Source organism: Microtus pennsylvanicus, chromosome 1 (genome assembly GCF_037038515.1).
Source record: "Microtus pennsylvanicus isolate mMicPen1 chromosome 1, mMicPen1.hap1, whole genome shotgun sequence".
Lineage (NCBI taxonomy): Eukaryota > Metazoa > Chordata > Mammalia > Rodentia > Cricetidae > Microtus > Microtus pennsylvanicus.
The window spans coordinates 32,645,441-32,658,203 of record NC_134579.1 but is presented as its reverse complement, the minus strand read 5'-3'; the positions used below and the strand labels follow the sequence as shown (position 1 = coordinate 32,658,203).

General features: G+C 49.0%; 1 protein-coding gene across 7 annotated transcripts in view; it reads left to right on the top strand.

Moving 5' to 3' along the window:
• The window catches only part of Hlcs (holocarboxylase synthetase), a 196,329-nt gene that overhangs the window by 41,675 nt on the left and 141,891 nt on the right, over window positions 1-12,763 (top strand). For all 7 annotated transcript variants that reach the window (XM_075960697.1, XM_075960705.1, XM_075960690.1 and 4 more), the window contains one exon: window positions 4,650-4,832. In XM_075960697.1, the coding sequence (XP_075816812.1) occupies window positions 4,650-4,832 (183 nt within the window). The remainder of the gene's footprint in view (window positions 1-4,649; window positions 4,833-12,763) is intronic.

Here is a 12,763-nt window from a genome sequence, read left to right as displayed (position 1 = left end):
CATCACACACACATACCACATGCCCCATACCACACATACGCACACCCCACACCCCTACACTATACATACGCATACACAGCACACATATATACACACATACACACCCCATGCCCCACACCACACATACGCACACACCACACCCCTGCACTATACATACGCATACACAGCACATATACATACACACATACACACCCCATGCCCCACACCACACATACGCACACACCACACCCCTACACTATACATATGCATACACAGCACACATACATACACACATACACACCCCATGCCCCACACTACACATATGCACACCCCCCCCACAGATACGCACACACACCACACATACATACACACACCACTCCCCCGCACACACATGCCCAAGAATCCAAGTGTCACCGGGTAGTTGTACTTAGTTGTCCTCTTGGCTGAGCTTCTGCTGTGTGTAGAAGTTTCTGGGGTGTGGAAGGCTTAGCTGAGGGCTTTCATGAATACCCCCATCATCTAAATTGCCTGTGATGGAAGAGCCAAGGCAGAAGGCAGCAAGGTGAGCCAAGCCTTCAGGTTAGCCAAGGACTCGCCAGAACACTTTGTTATTTTTGTCACTCTTGGTACCATTCTTCCTAAAATGTAGTTTATTTTCTGGCCTCAGTGCACACCCTGGTTGATATCAAGCCCTTGTTTAATGCAGGGAGCTCAGAAGCACAGAGGGGAATCCAGACCAGCACCTGTCACCTTCAAGTGATGCTCTCGGTCACATCTGTGTTTAGTCAAGTGATGCTCTCGGTCACATCCGTGTTTAGTCAAGTGATGCTCTCGGTCACATCCGTGTTTAGTCAAGTGATGCTCTCGGCCACATCCGTGTTTAGTCAAGTGATGTTCTCTGTCACATCCGTGTTTAGTCAAGTGATGCTCTCGGTCACATCCGTGTTTAGTCAAGTGATGCTCTCGGCCACATCCATGTTTAGTCAAGTGATGCTCTCGGCCACATCCGTGTTTAGTCAAGTGATGCTCTCGGCCACATCCGTGTTTAGTCAAGTGATGCTCTCGGCCACATCCGTGTTTAGTCAAGTGATGCTCTCGGCCACATCCGTGTTTAGTCAAGTGATGCTCTCTGTCACATCCGTGTTTAGTCAAGTGATGCTCTCTGTCACATCCGTGTTTAGTCAAGTGATGCTCTCTGTCACATCCGTGTTTAGTCAAGTGATGCTCTCGGCCACATCCGTGTTTAGTCAAGTGATGCTCTCGGTCACATCCGTGTTTAGTCAAGTGATGCTCTCGGTCACATCCATGTTTAGTCAAGTGATGCTCTCTGTCACATCCGTGTTTAGTCAAGTGATGCTCTCTGTCACATCCGTGTTTAGTCAAGTGATGCTCTCGGCCACATCCGTGTTTAGTCAAGTGATGCTCTCTGTCACATCCGTGTTTAGTCAAGTGATGCTCTCTGTCACATCCGTGTTTAGTCAAGTGATGCTCTCTGTCACATCCGTGTTTAGTCAAGTGATGCTCTCGGTCACATCCGTGTTTGGTGTTGGACAGGTCTTCACAGCCTCTGTTCTTGTCATATGACTTGTTAGCATTTAAACCCCAAGTACTTAGGGCTGGAGAAATGGCTCAACAGTTAAGCGCACTGGCTGCTCTTCCAGAGGGCCTGGCTTTGGTTCCCAGCACCTACATGATGGCTCACAACTGTCTATGATTCCACTTCCAGGGGATCAGCCTCCATCTTCTGGTTTCTACAGGCACTGCACGTACATACTTAAATACAGGCACACAAATACTCATGCAGATGCAGCAGATATTCCTGTGTCTCTGCCTGTCTGTCTGTCGGCTTTCTGTACATGTCGTGGCTGGTAGGTGGAGGCCAAGGCCAGCTATGGACACAGTTCTTCTTTCTACCTTGTTTGACGGAGTCCCTTGTTCGTTCCTGCATGTGCCAGGCAGGCTCCCTGGGCCACAGGCTTCCAGGGACTGTCCTGTTTCCACCTCCCATCTCTGTAGGAGTGCCGGGATCACACATACATGCTGCTGACTCTGGCTTTGTGTGGGTTCTGGGGGCGCAGGTCTTCACACTTACACGGCCAGCACTCACCCCAGCTCTCCTACCTTTATCCTGACGCCTATTGTTCTAAATGCAGAAATCCGGACACGGAGAGCCAGCAGGTTTCCGGTGAGGCTGCAGACCACATGGGCTAGTTAATGTTCCTCTTATCTTTCCCTCTGCTAATATAGTCACTATAGCAACCATGCACTCTCAAAAAATTTGCTTGAAAACCCCACTTCCTGGAGCCGTATTTCAGTTTTGAAGAGTTCTCCCCCCCACTTCTGTGCACAGACTGTACTGGAAAATTGATTCGGCACGGTGCAGCCCATTTCTCCGAGCTCCAGGGCACATCTGCCTGCTGCACCATTTAAACTGACCCCAACACTATCATAAAATTTGATACTGCAGTCTGTTGCCGTAGGAAGGAAGAGGGCAATATGATGCAGACCCACAAACCAGAGTCCGAGGATTAGAGTGTCATCTTTGGTTCTAGATGACTTCCAGTCTCCTGTGTGGCAGGGTCACTCATGTTTTCTCCACAGCCTCTAGCTGCGCCACCTCGCTGAAACCAGCCAATAAATATTATTACAGGTGGCGCAGTTTCCCCATTCTCTGCTCAACCCCATAGCCTTCATCTCTGTGATAAATCTAGGAATGATGTAACCCAGTAAGAGAAGGCAGAGAGCTTCAAGGTCAGAGTGCAAGTGCTTGCTGGGCGGGGGCATCCAGCGAAGGATCTGGTGATGCGCTTGCCGTGTTGGGGAGACTGCATCCTCTGGGAACGTGTTAAACCGAAAATTAAGGCTGATACTTGGTCATCAAATGCTTCCAGATTTTGGCATGATATTGCCCCAATACAGCTTGAAAATGGATTTGAAAAGATTTCATTTGCTTACCCAGCTTAGCTGAGGAAAGAAGTTTTATAGTGTGGCCCCCTTGCCAGTTTTGGGCCAGGTCAGTCTTTGTCGGGAGGTGTGGTCATGTCGTCTATAGGTGTTTAGCGGCGTTCCTGGACATGCCCACTGGACGCCAGCCACGCCCTCTGCGTTTGTTGCTAGAAACATCTTTACCTGTGGCTTTCCGTGCAGTTGAGAAGCCTTAGCTTAGAAGAGGCCAGGCCAAGGATGTCGATGTCGCCAGCCAATGACTGTGGTTGTGTCAGGACGATAGCCTCCCCCCACCCTCACACACAGCTGCTGCAAGGGCAGCACCCAGGGTCTCATGCATGCTGAGTGAGCATTGTCCTCCACAGTCCAGCAAGTAAAAGCATCTCCCCAACTTTAGTGGTGCCCACTTTGGGCCTGGGGGCCTATTGCAGCGAAACCTTTCCCCTGTGCCTCTTCCTGTTGTGCAGATCAGCTTGGCATGCTTCACTGCACAAGCTCCATGTGTCCTTACCATCCGGTGAGGCCATGCCATTCAGCCGTACGCTTTCCTCTCTCCCTTGAGCTCCTACAGGAACATAGCTTGTACTCGTTTTATATGTGCCACCTGTAGAGTTAACCCAGAGCACAGCCGTGTGCTCAGACGGAAGAAGTGGCCCTTTGATTAGGATGTGGGCATCCCTTTCTTCTCGGTCCCTCTTCAAGGGCTGTCTGGGTCACAGGCTTATCTCTTGTCCACTGACCACTGTACTGCAGCCTCTTCAGACTGGCCCAGAGTTCAGCATTTGTCCTATGTTGGACAATGCGTTTGCCTTGGTTACAGCCTAGGCAAGGATTGAATGGCTGAAGGCACCTGGGGGTGGCGCCGTGCTATTTCAGCCTTCCGGTGTTCCGGTTGGAAATCAGCAGAGAAAACCAAAGTAAAACTAAGCAGGGGCTGCTTGCTATTACTGAGTGGACTCTGATACGCAGTTGAAATCCGCTCCAGTGGGAGCTTGTAGTCCAGTGTGGTCCTTCATCCTGCCAGGGAAGTGTTGGAGATGTTTGTGTACTCATAACCTTCGCGTAGCCTCTTGGATGAATCCTGAATATCCTAACTCATGCTTTAACACCTGGACTACATGTAGAAAGACCCCAGTTTTAGAATTCAGTCATGTGCGGGGGTGGTCAAGAAAGCCTTTCTGTTGTCTGGGATGTCCACTCTATCCACCCCAAGTCCTGCAAGCAGTATCCAAATGATGAATACGCTTCTCTCCTCCATCGATTGCAAGGCAGAGCGGAAGTTTCCAGCCTGTCGGGTTCTCTGCATGATTGTCTTTCCAGATGTTTTAGTCCGGGTTGAGTGACCTTCCTAAGGATGTGCAGTGGATTGATGGTAAAAGCCATGATCTGGAGAGAATCTGTGACCACCCAGAGACGGGGTCCACTGTGACTTTTGAGCTGGGAAGCCGTGATTTTAAGGGGCCCATTCTAACCCTCGTGTTCTTGTTTCTTGATGTCCTTCTCCCCACGGTCCCACGCTAACCCTGTACTCTTGTTTCTGGACGTCACTCTCCCAATGGTCCCATTCTAAACCTCGTGTTCTTGTTTCTTGACTTCCCTCTCCCCATGGTCGAGCCCAGGGTTGGTGGGAGGAGAGCCTTGTTGAGGTCTTCATCAACCCCCGTACAGACACTGCCTCTCTGACTCAAGTGCCCACACTTTACCTCCTGTTGTCTCATTCTCAGGTGTACCTAGAACTCCCTCCAAGTGCTTCCATGGTGCAAACTCAAGAGGACTTCAACGTGCTTAAGTCCAGCAACATGAGGAGGCACGAAGTCCTTAAGGAGATCCTGATGACCCTTGGCCTAAGCTGTGATGTTCGACAAGTTCCTGCCTTAACTCCGCTCTACTTGCTGCTGGCCGCAGAGGTGAGTGCAGGCTCAGCCTTCGGGTGGCCTCACCTCAAAGTGCGACTCCTTCCCTTCACTCTTCTGTCATGACCATCCTCACCCTTGATTTCTGTGTTGACTTTGGGTTTGGAAACCACAATAATAGTATGCCAGTATCTTTAATATTATTCGTTCATATGTGTAGTTCGTGTGCGTGCGCACGTGTGTGTGTGTGTGTGTGTGTGTGTGTGTGTGTGTAACTGGAGCTCTGTCTTATAGGCCAGAATCACGTAGATACTTCTTCATGCCTGTGGTTCTGTATCTGTGGATGCAGCCAATTGTAGACTAGATATTTGGAAAAGGCAAAGATCCTGCACTGGGCAGGGAGGTGGCTCAGGGTGTGAAGGGCAAGGGTGAGGACCTGAGTGTGAATCCCCAGGAGGCTATGTGAACCCGGATGCTGTAGTGTGCTCCTGTGTGTAATGTGAGGCCGAGATGGGAAGTTCTGAGAGCTCCCAGGCCAGCCAGCCAGCCTGCATGGTGTAAGCGGAAGAGACCCTGTCTCTAACCAGGTCGAAGGGAAGAGTGAAGAACAGCACCCGTTGCCCTCTGACTTCCATATGTGTGCCATGCTGCATACTCGGCTTTACTTGTTTGAACACACACACGTACACACAGCCGCACATACACATCACATACATACAGGCACACAGCTAAAGCCAATCCTGCCTCTGCTTTTCCTGTCATTGCCTGACCAATACGTGGTGTGGTGTGGCAACTGTTCTCAGCGCTGGCAATGTGCTAGGTGTTTCAAGTCTTCAGAGGCTGTGCACAGGCCGTGTGCACATGCTGTGCTCTGGATGGCTGAGACTCTGGCTCTTGGTATCTGTGGGCGGGAGTGCAGGAACCAGGCTCCCTGTGCCTGGTGAAGGGTAACCAAACCTTTTGGAATCTGAAGTCATCTGGGATCAAACCAGCTGTTTTGATCAGGGGGTTTTCTCAGAAAGTCTTTGCTTGGGAAACATCACAGCTTCTGTTTTCTGTGTTCCGATGTTGGCTATCTTGTGGCAAGGAGGCTTTGGATTTCGTGTTTGTCATTCATGTCTAAAAGTAAAATGGAAACGCTGGAAATGGGTTTGGGAGTCTCCCTCATGCCTGCACTCCCTGCTGTTCTGTGAGGGATTCCGGGTTTGGGCAGGCTGCCAGGTTCTCCAGGTGTGTGTTCCCGCTAATCCCTTCATGGGACATGCTGTCAATTTCTCATTCATTGTGACACATGATTCTGTGGAGCTTTCTGTTGTCGCCGGTAACAGGCCAGTCTGTGGGGTTAGTGATGTCAACATAGCAAAACTACGGCGATCAGGGGATGCCACACACCGAACCCACCTGTCTCACTTGAAAAGGGCAAAATCCACCCTTCACGCCTGCACTGTGAGAAAAGGCGGTGCTAGCTTTCTGGTTGGCCTCCGTCCCAGGGCAAGCTTAGTCTGTGGAGGAGAGCCGGGCTGTGCGTGTGTAACTAACTGCTCCGTGCCGACTTACAGGGTAGATGCAGACCCCGGGAGATCGTGTGAGGGCTGGAGGAGAAAATATTTGGAAGAGTTGTGTGAGTGTCATACTTTGATGCAATGGTTGTAATAATGCAACGATTATTGGGTTGTTCAGAGATCAAATGGGCTAAAAAATAGATGTGCTGAACAAGTTCCTGGTACCCAGTCTAAGAACACTGACGGTGATGCATTGACTAAAAAATTGATGCCAACACACGATGATTTTTTTCTCATTTAAAAAAACTTTCTTTTATTACATTTTTATTACTCATTTTTTAGCTTGTTTATTTGTTTACTTAAAACAAGCTTTTATTTATTTGTTTGTTTATTTTTGGTTTTTTGAGACAGGGTTTCTTTGTGTAACAACGGTCCTGGCTGTCCTGGAACTAGATCTTGTAGACCAGGCTGGCCTTGAACTCACGGAGATCTGCCTGCCTCTGCCTCCCAAGTGCTGGAATTAAAGGCATGTACCACCACAGCCCAGCTGAGACAAGTTTTCACTAGCCCACACTGGCTTGGAACACACTCTGCAGCAGAGGCCACCCTTAAACTTGCCATGATTCCCGTGCAGCAGCAGCCTGAGTGTTAGGATTATAGATATCTGCCGCCAAGTCAAGCACTACAGTTTGCTCTGTTTCTGAGTTAGTCCTACGTTACACTGTTTCTGACGTGTGTCCCTAGGTGTTAGTCCTACGTTACACTGTTTCTGACGTGTATCCCTAGGCGTTAGTCATATGTTACACTGTTTCTGACGTGGGTCCCTAGGCCTTAGTCATATGCTACACTGTTTCTGATGTATGTTCCTAGGCATTAGTCATGTTACACTGTTTCTGATGTATGTTTCTAGGCATTAGTCATATGACTTCTGTTTGTGATTTATCTTAAGAATTCCAAAACCAAGCTACTTAATGTTCAGTTCATCCAGCAAAACTTCTCTCTCTGGCCAATGATATCAAAATACCAAATAAAGCAGTTGTGAGAGCTTCAGCTTCTTAGAGCACACATGACAGAGGAGGGAGGCCAGGGCCGTGTGGGCTGCGGTCACTGTCTCAGCGGCACGTGACTGAGCCTCCTAGGCTGTCTCTTCTTACTTCCAGAACCTTGAGCGTCGCAGCTGGAGATGACATCAAGCATGTGACTGCTCACGGCCCCCAGCCTGGGAGGTCAGAGGACAGGAACATAGGACATAGATCAGTGTTTTAGTTTTTTAGTTCTTGAACTGGGGAGACTGGACAGTGGACAAATGTTTTTTTAAATTTTTTTTATTTTTTATTTTTTTAATTTTTCGAGACAGGGTTTCTCTGTAGCTTTTTTGGTTCCTGTCCTGGAACTATCTCTTGTAGACCAAGCTGGCCTTGAATTCACAGAGAGTTCTCTGCCTCCCGAGTGCTGGGATTAAAGGCGTGCGCAAGCACCGCCTGGCTGGCAAACTTTTTTTTTTAACAGACTTATTTATTTGTCTCTGTGTCTGTCTGTCTATGTATATGAGTGTTCTGTCTGCATGTATACCTTTGTGCCAGAAGAGGGCATCAGACCCCACACTAGATAGTTGGGAATCAACATGTAGTTGCTAGGAATTGAACTCAGGACCTCTGGAGAGCAGCCAATGCTTTTAACCACTGAGCCATCTCTCCAGCCTGGACAATCTTGATATATAAGCACTAGGTGGTCTGGAATTGGCACCCCCAGCCCGCATAAAAGCCTGGGCAGGTATAGCAGTCTGCCTGTGATTGGAGCCTGTGGGGGGGGGGTGGAGACAAGACCCTCCTCGGGTGGGCAAATTGACAGCCAGACAAGCCAGCTCTGGGTTCAGCAAGAGGCCCTGCCTCGGAAATGAAAGTGGTGAGCAAATTAGGAGGACTCTGATGTCAGCCTTTTGCCTCTACATGCATGTACACGTGCATGTTCTCTCACACACTCAAACATGCATATGATGCAGTGCATGCATACATGTGTGCACGCGCGCGCACACACACACACACACACACACACACACACAGAGACTGAATTTGACTCTTAAAAATGTCCCGTGGCAGCCAGTGGTAGAGGGGGTGGAAATGTTTCACTATTAATTGACTGGAGAAATATTAATTTACTCACTCCGAAGCCATGGGGATAAAATTCTTGAAAATGGCAAAAGCGAATGTTTGCTCTGTATATGGCATATAAGACCTCACTCCACTGAGGACTTGACTGCATAGAACCCTGGAAAGAATAGTCCAGAAACACTTCCTTCTCATTCAGAGTCCCCGGTCCCCGTCCTCCTGACTACATAAACCCTGGAAAGAACAGTCCAGAAACACTTCCTTCTCATCTGGAGTCCCCGGTCCCGTCCTCCTGACTACATACAGCCCTGGAAAGAACAGTCCAGAAACACCACTTCTCAGAGTCCCCGGTCCCCGTCCTCCTGACCACATACAACCCTGGAAAGAACAGTCCAGAAACATTTCCTTCTCATCTGGAGTCCCCGGTCCGGTCCTCCTGAGTGCATAGACCCTGGAAAGAACAGTCCAGAAACACTTCCTTCTCATCTGGAGTCCCCGGTCCGGTCCTCCTGACTGCATAGACCCTGGAAAGAACAGTCCAGAAACACTTCCTTCTCATTCGGAGTCCCTGGTCCCGTCCTCCCGACTGACTTGGTGTCAGCTCTGTGGACCGCTTCTGCCACCCAGCTGCTTGATTCTGACCAAGTTCTGTTTTATGCCGGGAATTCCGGGGAGTAAACACACATGTGCGATTGTGGGGTGTCTCCATTGCTTGATGTTTCTCAGCACCCTGGAGCACCCTGAATGAGCCACAGAAGTTGAGATCAGATCTAGTATTGATCAAGTATTATGTTTTCTTAGATCAAAATTTCTCCAAACAATTATAAGGAAAATACATTTGAAAATAGAATTAGACACTTTCTGGGGCAGGCAGAAGATTCCTCTGGACCTCGTCCTGGTGCTGAGGCTTAGACATCTTAAAACCTCCCGTCCCTCTGCAGTTGGCTTGACACATAGACCAGAGGGCTAGGGATGGGGTTGAGTTTCATTCTCCTTCCTGCCTCTCTGCCTAGTGCGTCTCACCGGCCCCTTGGATTGAGCCACATGAAGAGGATCTTGGCGGTTTCCCTCTTTTGGACCTGCCGTCTGCCTTGTAGGTCAGAGTTTGTGCAGTTCCCCTTTCCTGCTTCCTGTAAAGCACTCTGCTCTTGGGAATCCTCGCTCTCACCACATGGTGGCGCTGCTGAGCCAGGCTGCCTCTGCTGCGGCCCCTCTGACTGTAAAGTTCAGAAATTTCGTCTATTCTCTATCATATCACATTGTGCAAGTTTGATGTTTTTTTTTATTTTATTGTGGCACTTTCTCTTGGGTCTGTGGGGATTATTTCAGCAGCACAGTCCATTCAACATTTATTCAGAACTAGTCCTGCTCCAGTACAGCATGTGAAAGAACAAAATAAATAGAGAAACTATCTACATACCTTCACTGCGAAGCAGCTGTGTTTACTCAGTTTGGAGCTCTGACGCTCGCTGCTCTTGACGGCAAGAAGCATGGAAGATTTATGACCCCCCCCCCCATGTCTCTATGTCACTGTGAGAGACAGAGATGCCTAAAGAACAGCGAACCTCGGTGTTCATGAGGGGTGTGCTCTGACTCCCCTAAAACCCACCTCAGGGACCTGTGATGTGAAGAGAAAGGAAGCCTGGGTCGGCCGAGAGGCAGGCTCCAGTGGCCACACCGGCCTTCCTCTCTGTCCTTACATTTGCTCTGTCTGCCGAGGAAGGGCTTCTGCAGAGCCCTCTCCTGAGTCCAGTCTGTGGAAACCATGGACACCGTATGCCACATACCTGTGTCCACAGAAACGAGATGGAAAGAACTACGGTGCATGAACACTGCACATGTACACACATGTACACTTATATGAACACATACATGCATACAAACGTGTGCACATGCACACACATACACACATGTATAGACACATGCATATTCTGGCAGCAGGCTTCAGGTAATTTTAATAATGCTTTAATGTTTTCTTTCTAGTTTGCAAATTGCCTCTGCTGTTACTTTTATGATGAGCCGAACAAGTTACTAGAAACTAAAGAAAATAATAAGGTAGTGTGTGTCGTCAGCCTTTGGAAGTGTCCTACGTGAACCTAAAGCTGCGTGTTGAGGTCTTGTGTAGACACTGACACTTGGATAAATTTTGACCCTCTCTTTATTTAGAGTAGTGGATCTCAACCTCCAGAGGCTCTCGACCTCTAAATGATTAATCCCTTAATTATTAATCTCTTAATTATTTGTGACCCCTTTGGAGGTTGAAGGACCCTTTCACAGGGGTCACCTAAGACCATCAGAAAACACAGATTTCACATTACGATTCATAACAGTAACAAAATTACAGTTATGAAGTAGCAACGAAAGTAATTTACGGTTGGGGTCATCACACCGCTGGGAACTGTCGCGGCATTAGTAAGGTTGAGAACCCCCAATTAGAGGGTGAGTGGAATGTCACAAGCTGCCGGGCTTAGGATTGGGGTGTGGGTGCCTCAGGTGCTTTCACACATGGGAGTGGAAGGGAGTGGAAGGCGTTGCTGGGGCTGGTACCCTGCTCCTGCTGGGGCGGTTCAGAACCCTCTGGGCTGTTTCTCCATGAATAAAGTCATACAGGGGGCCAGCGAAGGGCCAGGCAGATGGGCTGCATGGCTGATGTAGGGCATATTATGGGATAGCATTACGTGGTGGCCTCCCTGTGAGCCTCCCATCCAGCAGAGGACAGGGAGTTGGCAGGAATGCAGTGTCACCGTGGGAGAGTAAAAGTCTAGAGAAGGGACCCATTTCTGTGAAGTGTAGGAAAAGGTGGATATTTAATTTATATTAAAATGTAATTTCGTACAAAACAAACAGTAACAACAACAACAAAACCCAAACCAAACCAAACCCACGGTTCTTTCCCAGAAATAAGCCAAGCTATCTTATTTCCATTTCGCCCAGTGCCTGAGGAATGGTAACAAGGAAGAGGGATACCACAGTCTCCAGGGCTCTTGTGGAATGAGTAGGGCCAGCCAGGATTCCGAGCCAGCCCCCCACCTCCCACCGTGCACAGTCACCTGCCAGTGTGCCATAGTGATGTTCCCTGGGTGGCCAGGAGCTGCACAAGAGGATAAATGCCCTCACCCCTAGCAAGGGACGCTGCTATGGCTCTGAGGAACCCAAGCCGTTTGCAGATCTGCCCAGTCCAGCTTCCTGCTCAGATCTAGGGAGCGCGGGCACACACACACACACACCACCAAAATGAAGAATCTGGGGATCTTTTAGGTGTGCGTTGGGGCTGGGAGGTGGTGATGGTGACGCCTAGGCGACCAGGGAAATAGACTCTGGCTAGACTCCTGGCAGGACTCCTTTGAGGGGTGTCTGGTTACTCTGCCCTTGGGATCAAGATGTAGCCATAACAAGAAGTGACAACCGAGTTTGTTGTTAAAGTGACAGGGCAAAGTCACGGCGGTGTATGTATGATGTCGATAGCGTGGCTGTTGTGGCACGCACAGCACACGCTTACAGACAAAAGTGGGTTATAGTATTTCATTTTGATTCAGCCTGAAATTATGTACCGAGAAAGTTTATTTCTGTCCTCAGAATCCAGCTATCGTTGGCAATTAGCTGTTGTTGGTAAGAACAGTTTTTATATTTGTAGATGTATCAGCTCCTAGCATGGCTCTTCTGCCCAGGGAGTCCTTGCAAACTCAGTTCTGATCGTCCACATTCAGGGTGTTCAGCCTGGTGTTTTCATCATAGCTATCGTGAAGTGGAAGTTTCTTTTTCTGATCCGTTGCTTCATGAGCGAACATAGACTAAGTCATTCCACATGGTCCTCCCTCCCCCACTGTGCTCCTCGCCCAGCTAGTGAGGGCCAGCCGGTGCTGCGGCAGTTTGGGAGAATGATACTTTCTTATCTTTATGGCATGCTTTTTGGTTAATTGAGACTTTTTTTTTGTTTTTGTTTTGGAGTGAGTGGCATCTCTTTTTAGTTTAAATTTTTATTCGTTTTACCAGCCTCAGTAATTGAGTCTTCTTACATGCTTCTGATCTCGTCAAGTTTTCCCATTTGGCAGGATGAAGTGTGTATGTGTCCACGCACGCATGCGTGTGGGTCCACTAACCCGGGTGGCACGCCGGGAGGCCGGAGACTGACAGCGACGTCTTTCTTCAGTCATTTCTCTACGTAACAGTAACGTTATTGCTGTTGTTATTAGTGACAGGGTCTCTCTCTGAACCTGGCTCGTTGGTGTACAAAAGTGTGCCACAGTAGCGATCACATTTCAGCTACAGCTCACTGACAGGCTCCATCTCCCAGTGTTAGAGTTACTGGCTCACCGCTGCACCCAGCCTTCATGTGGGTGCTGGGGTTCAAACCGGCCTCGTGCCGTACAGCACT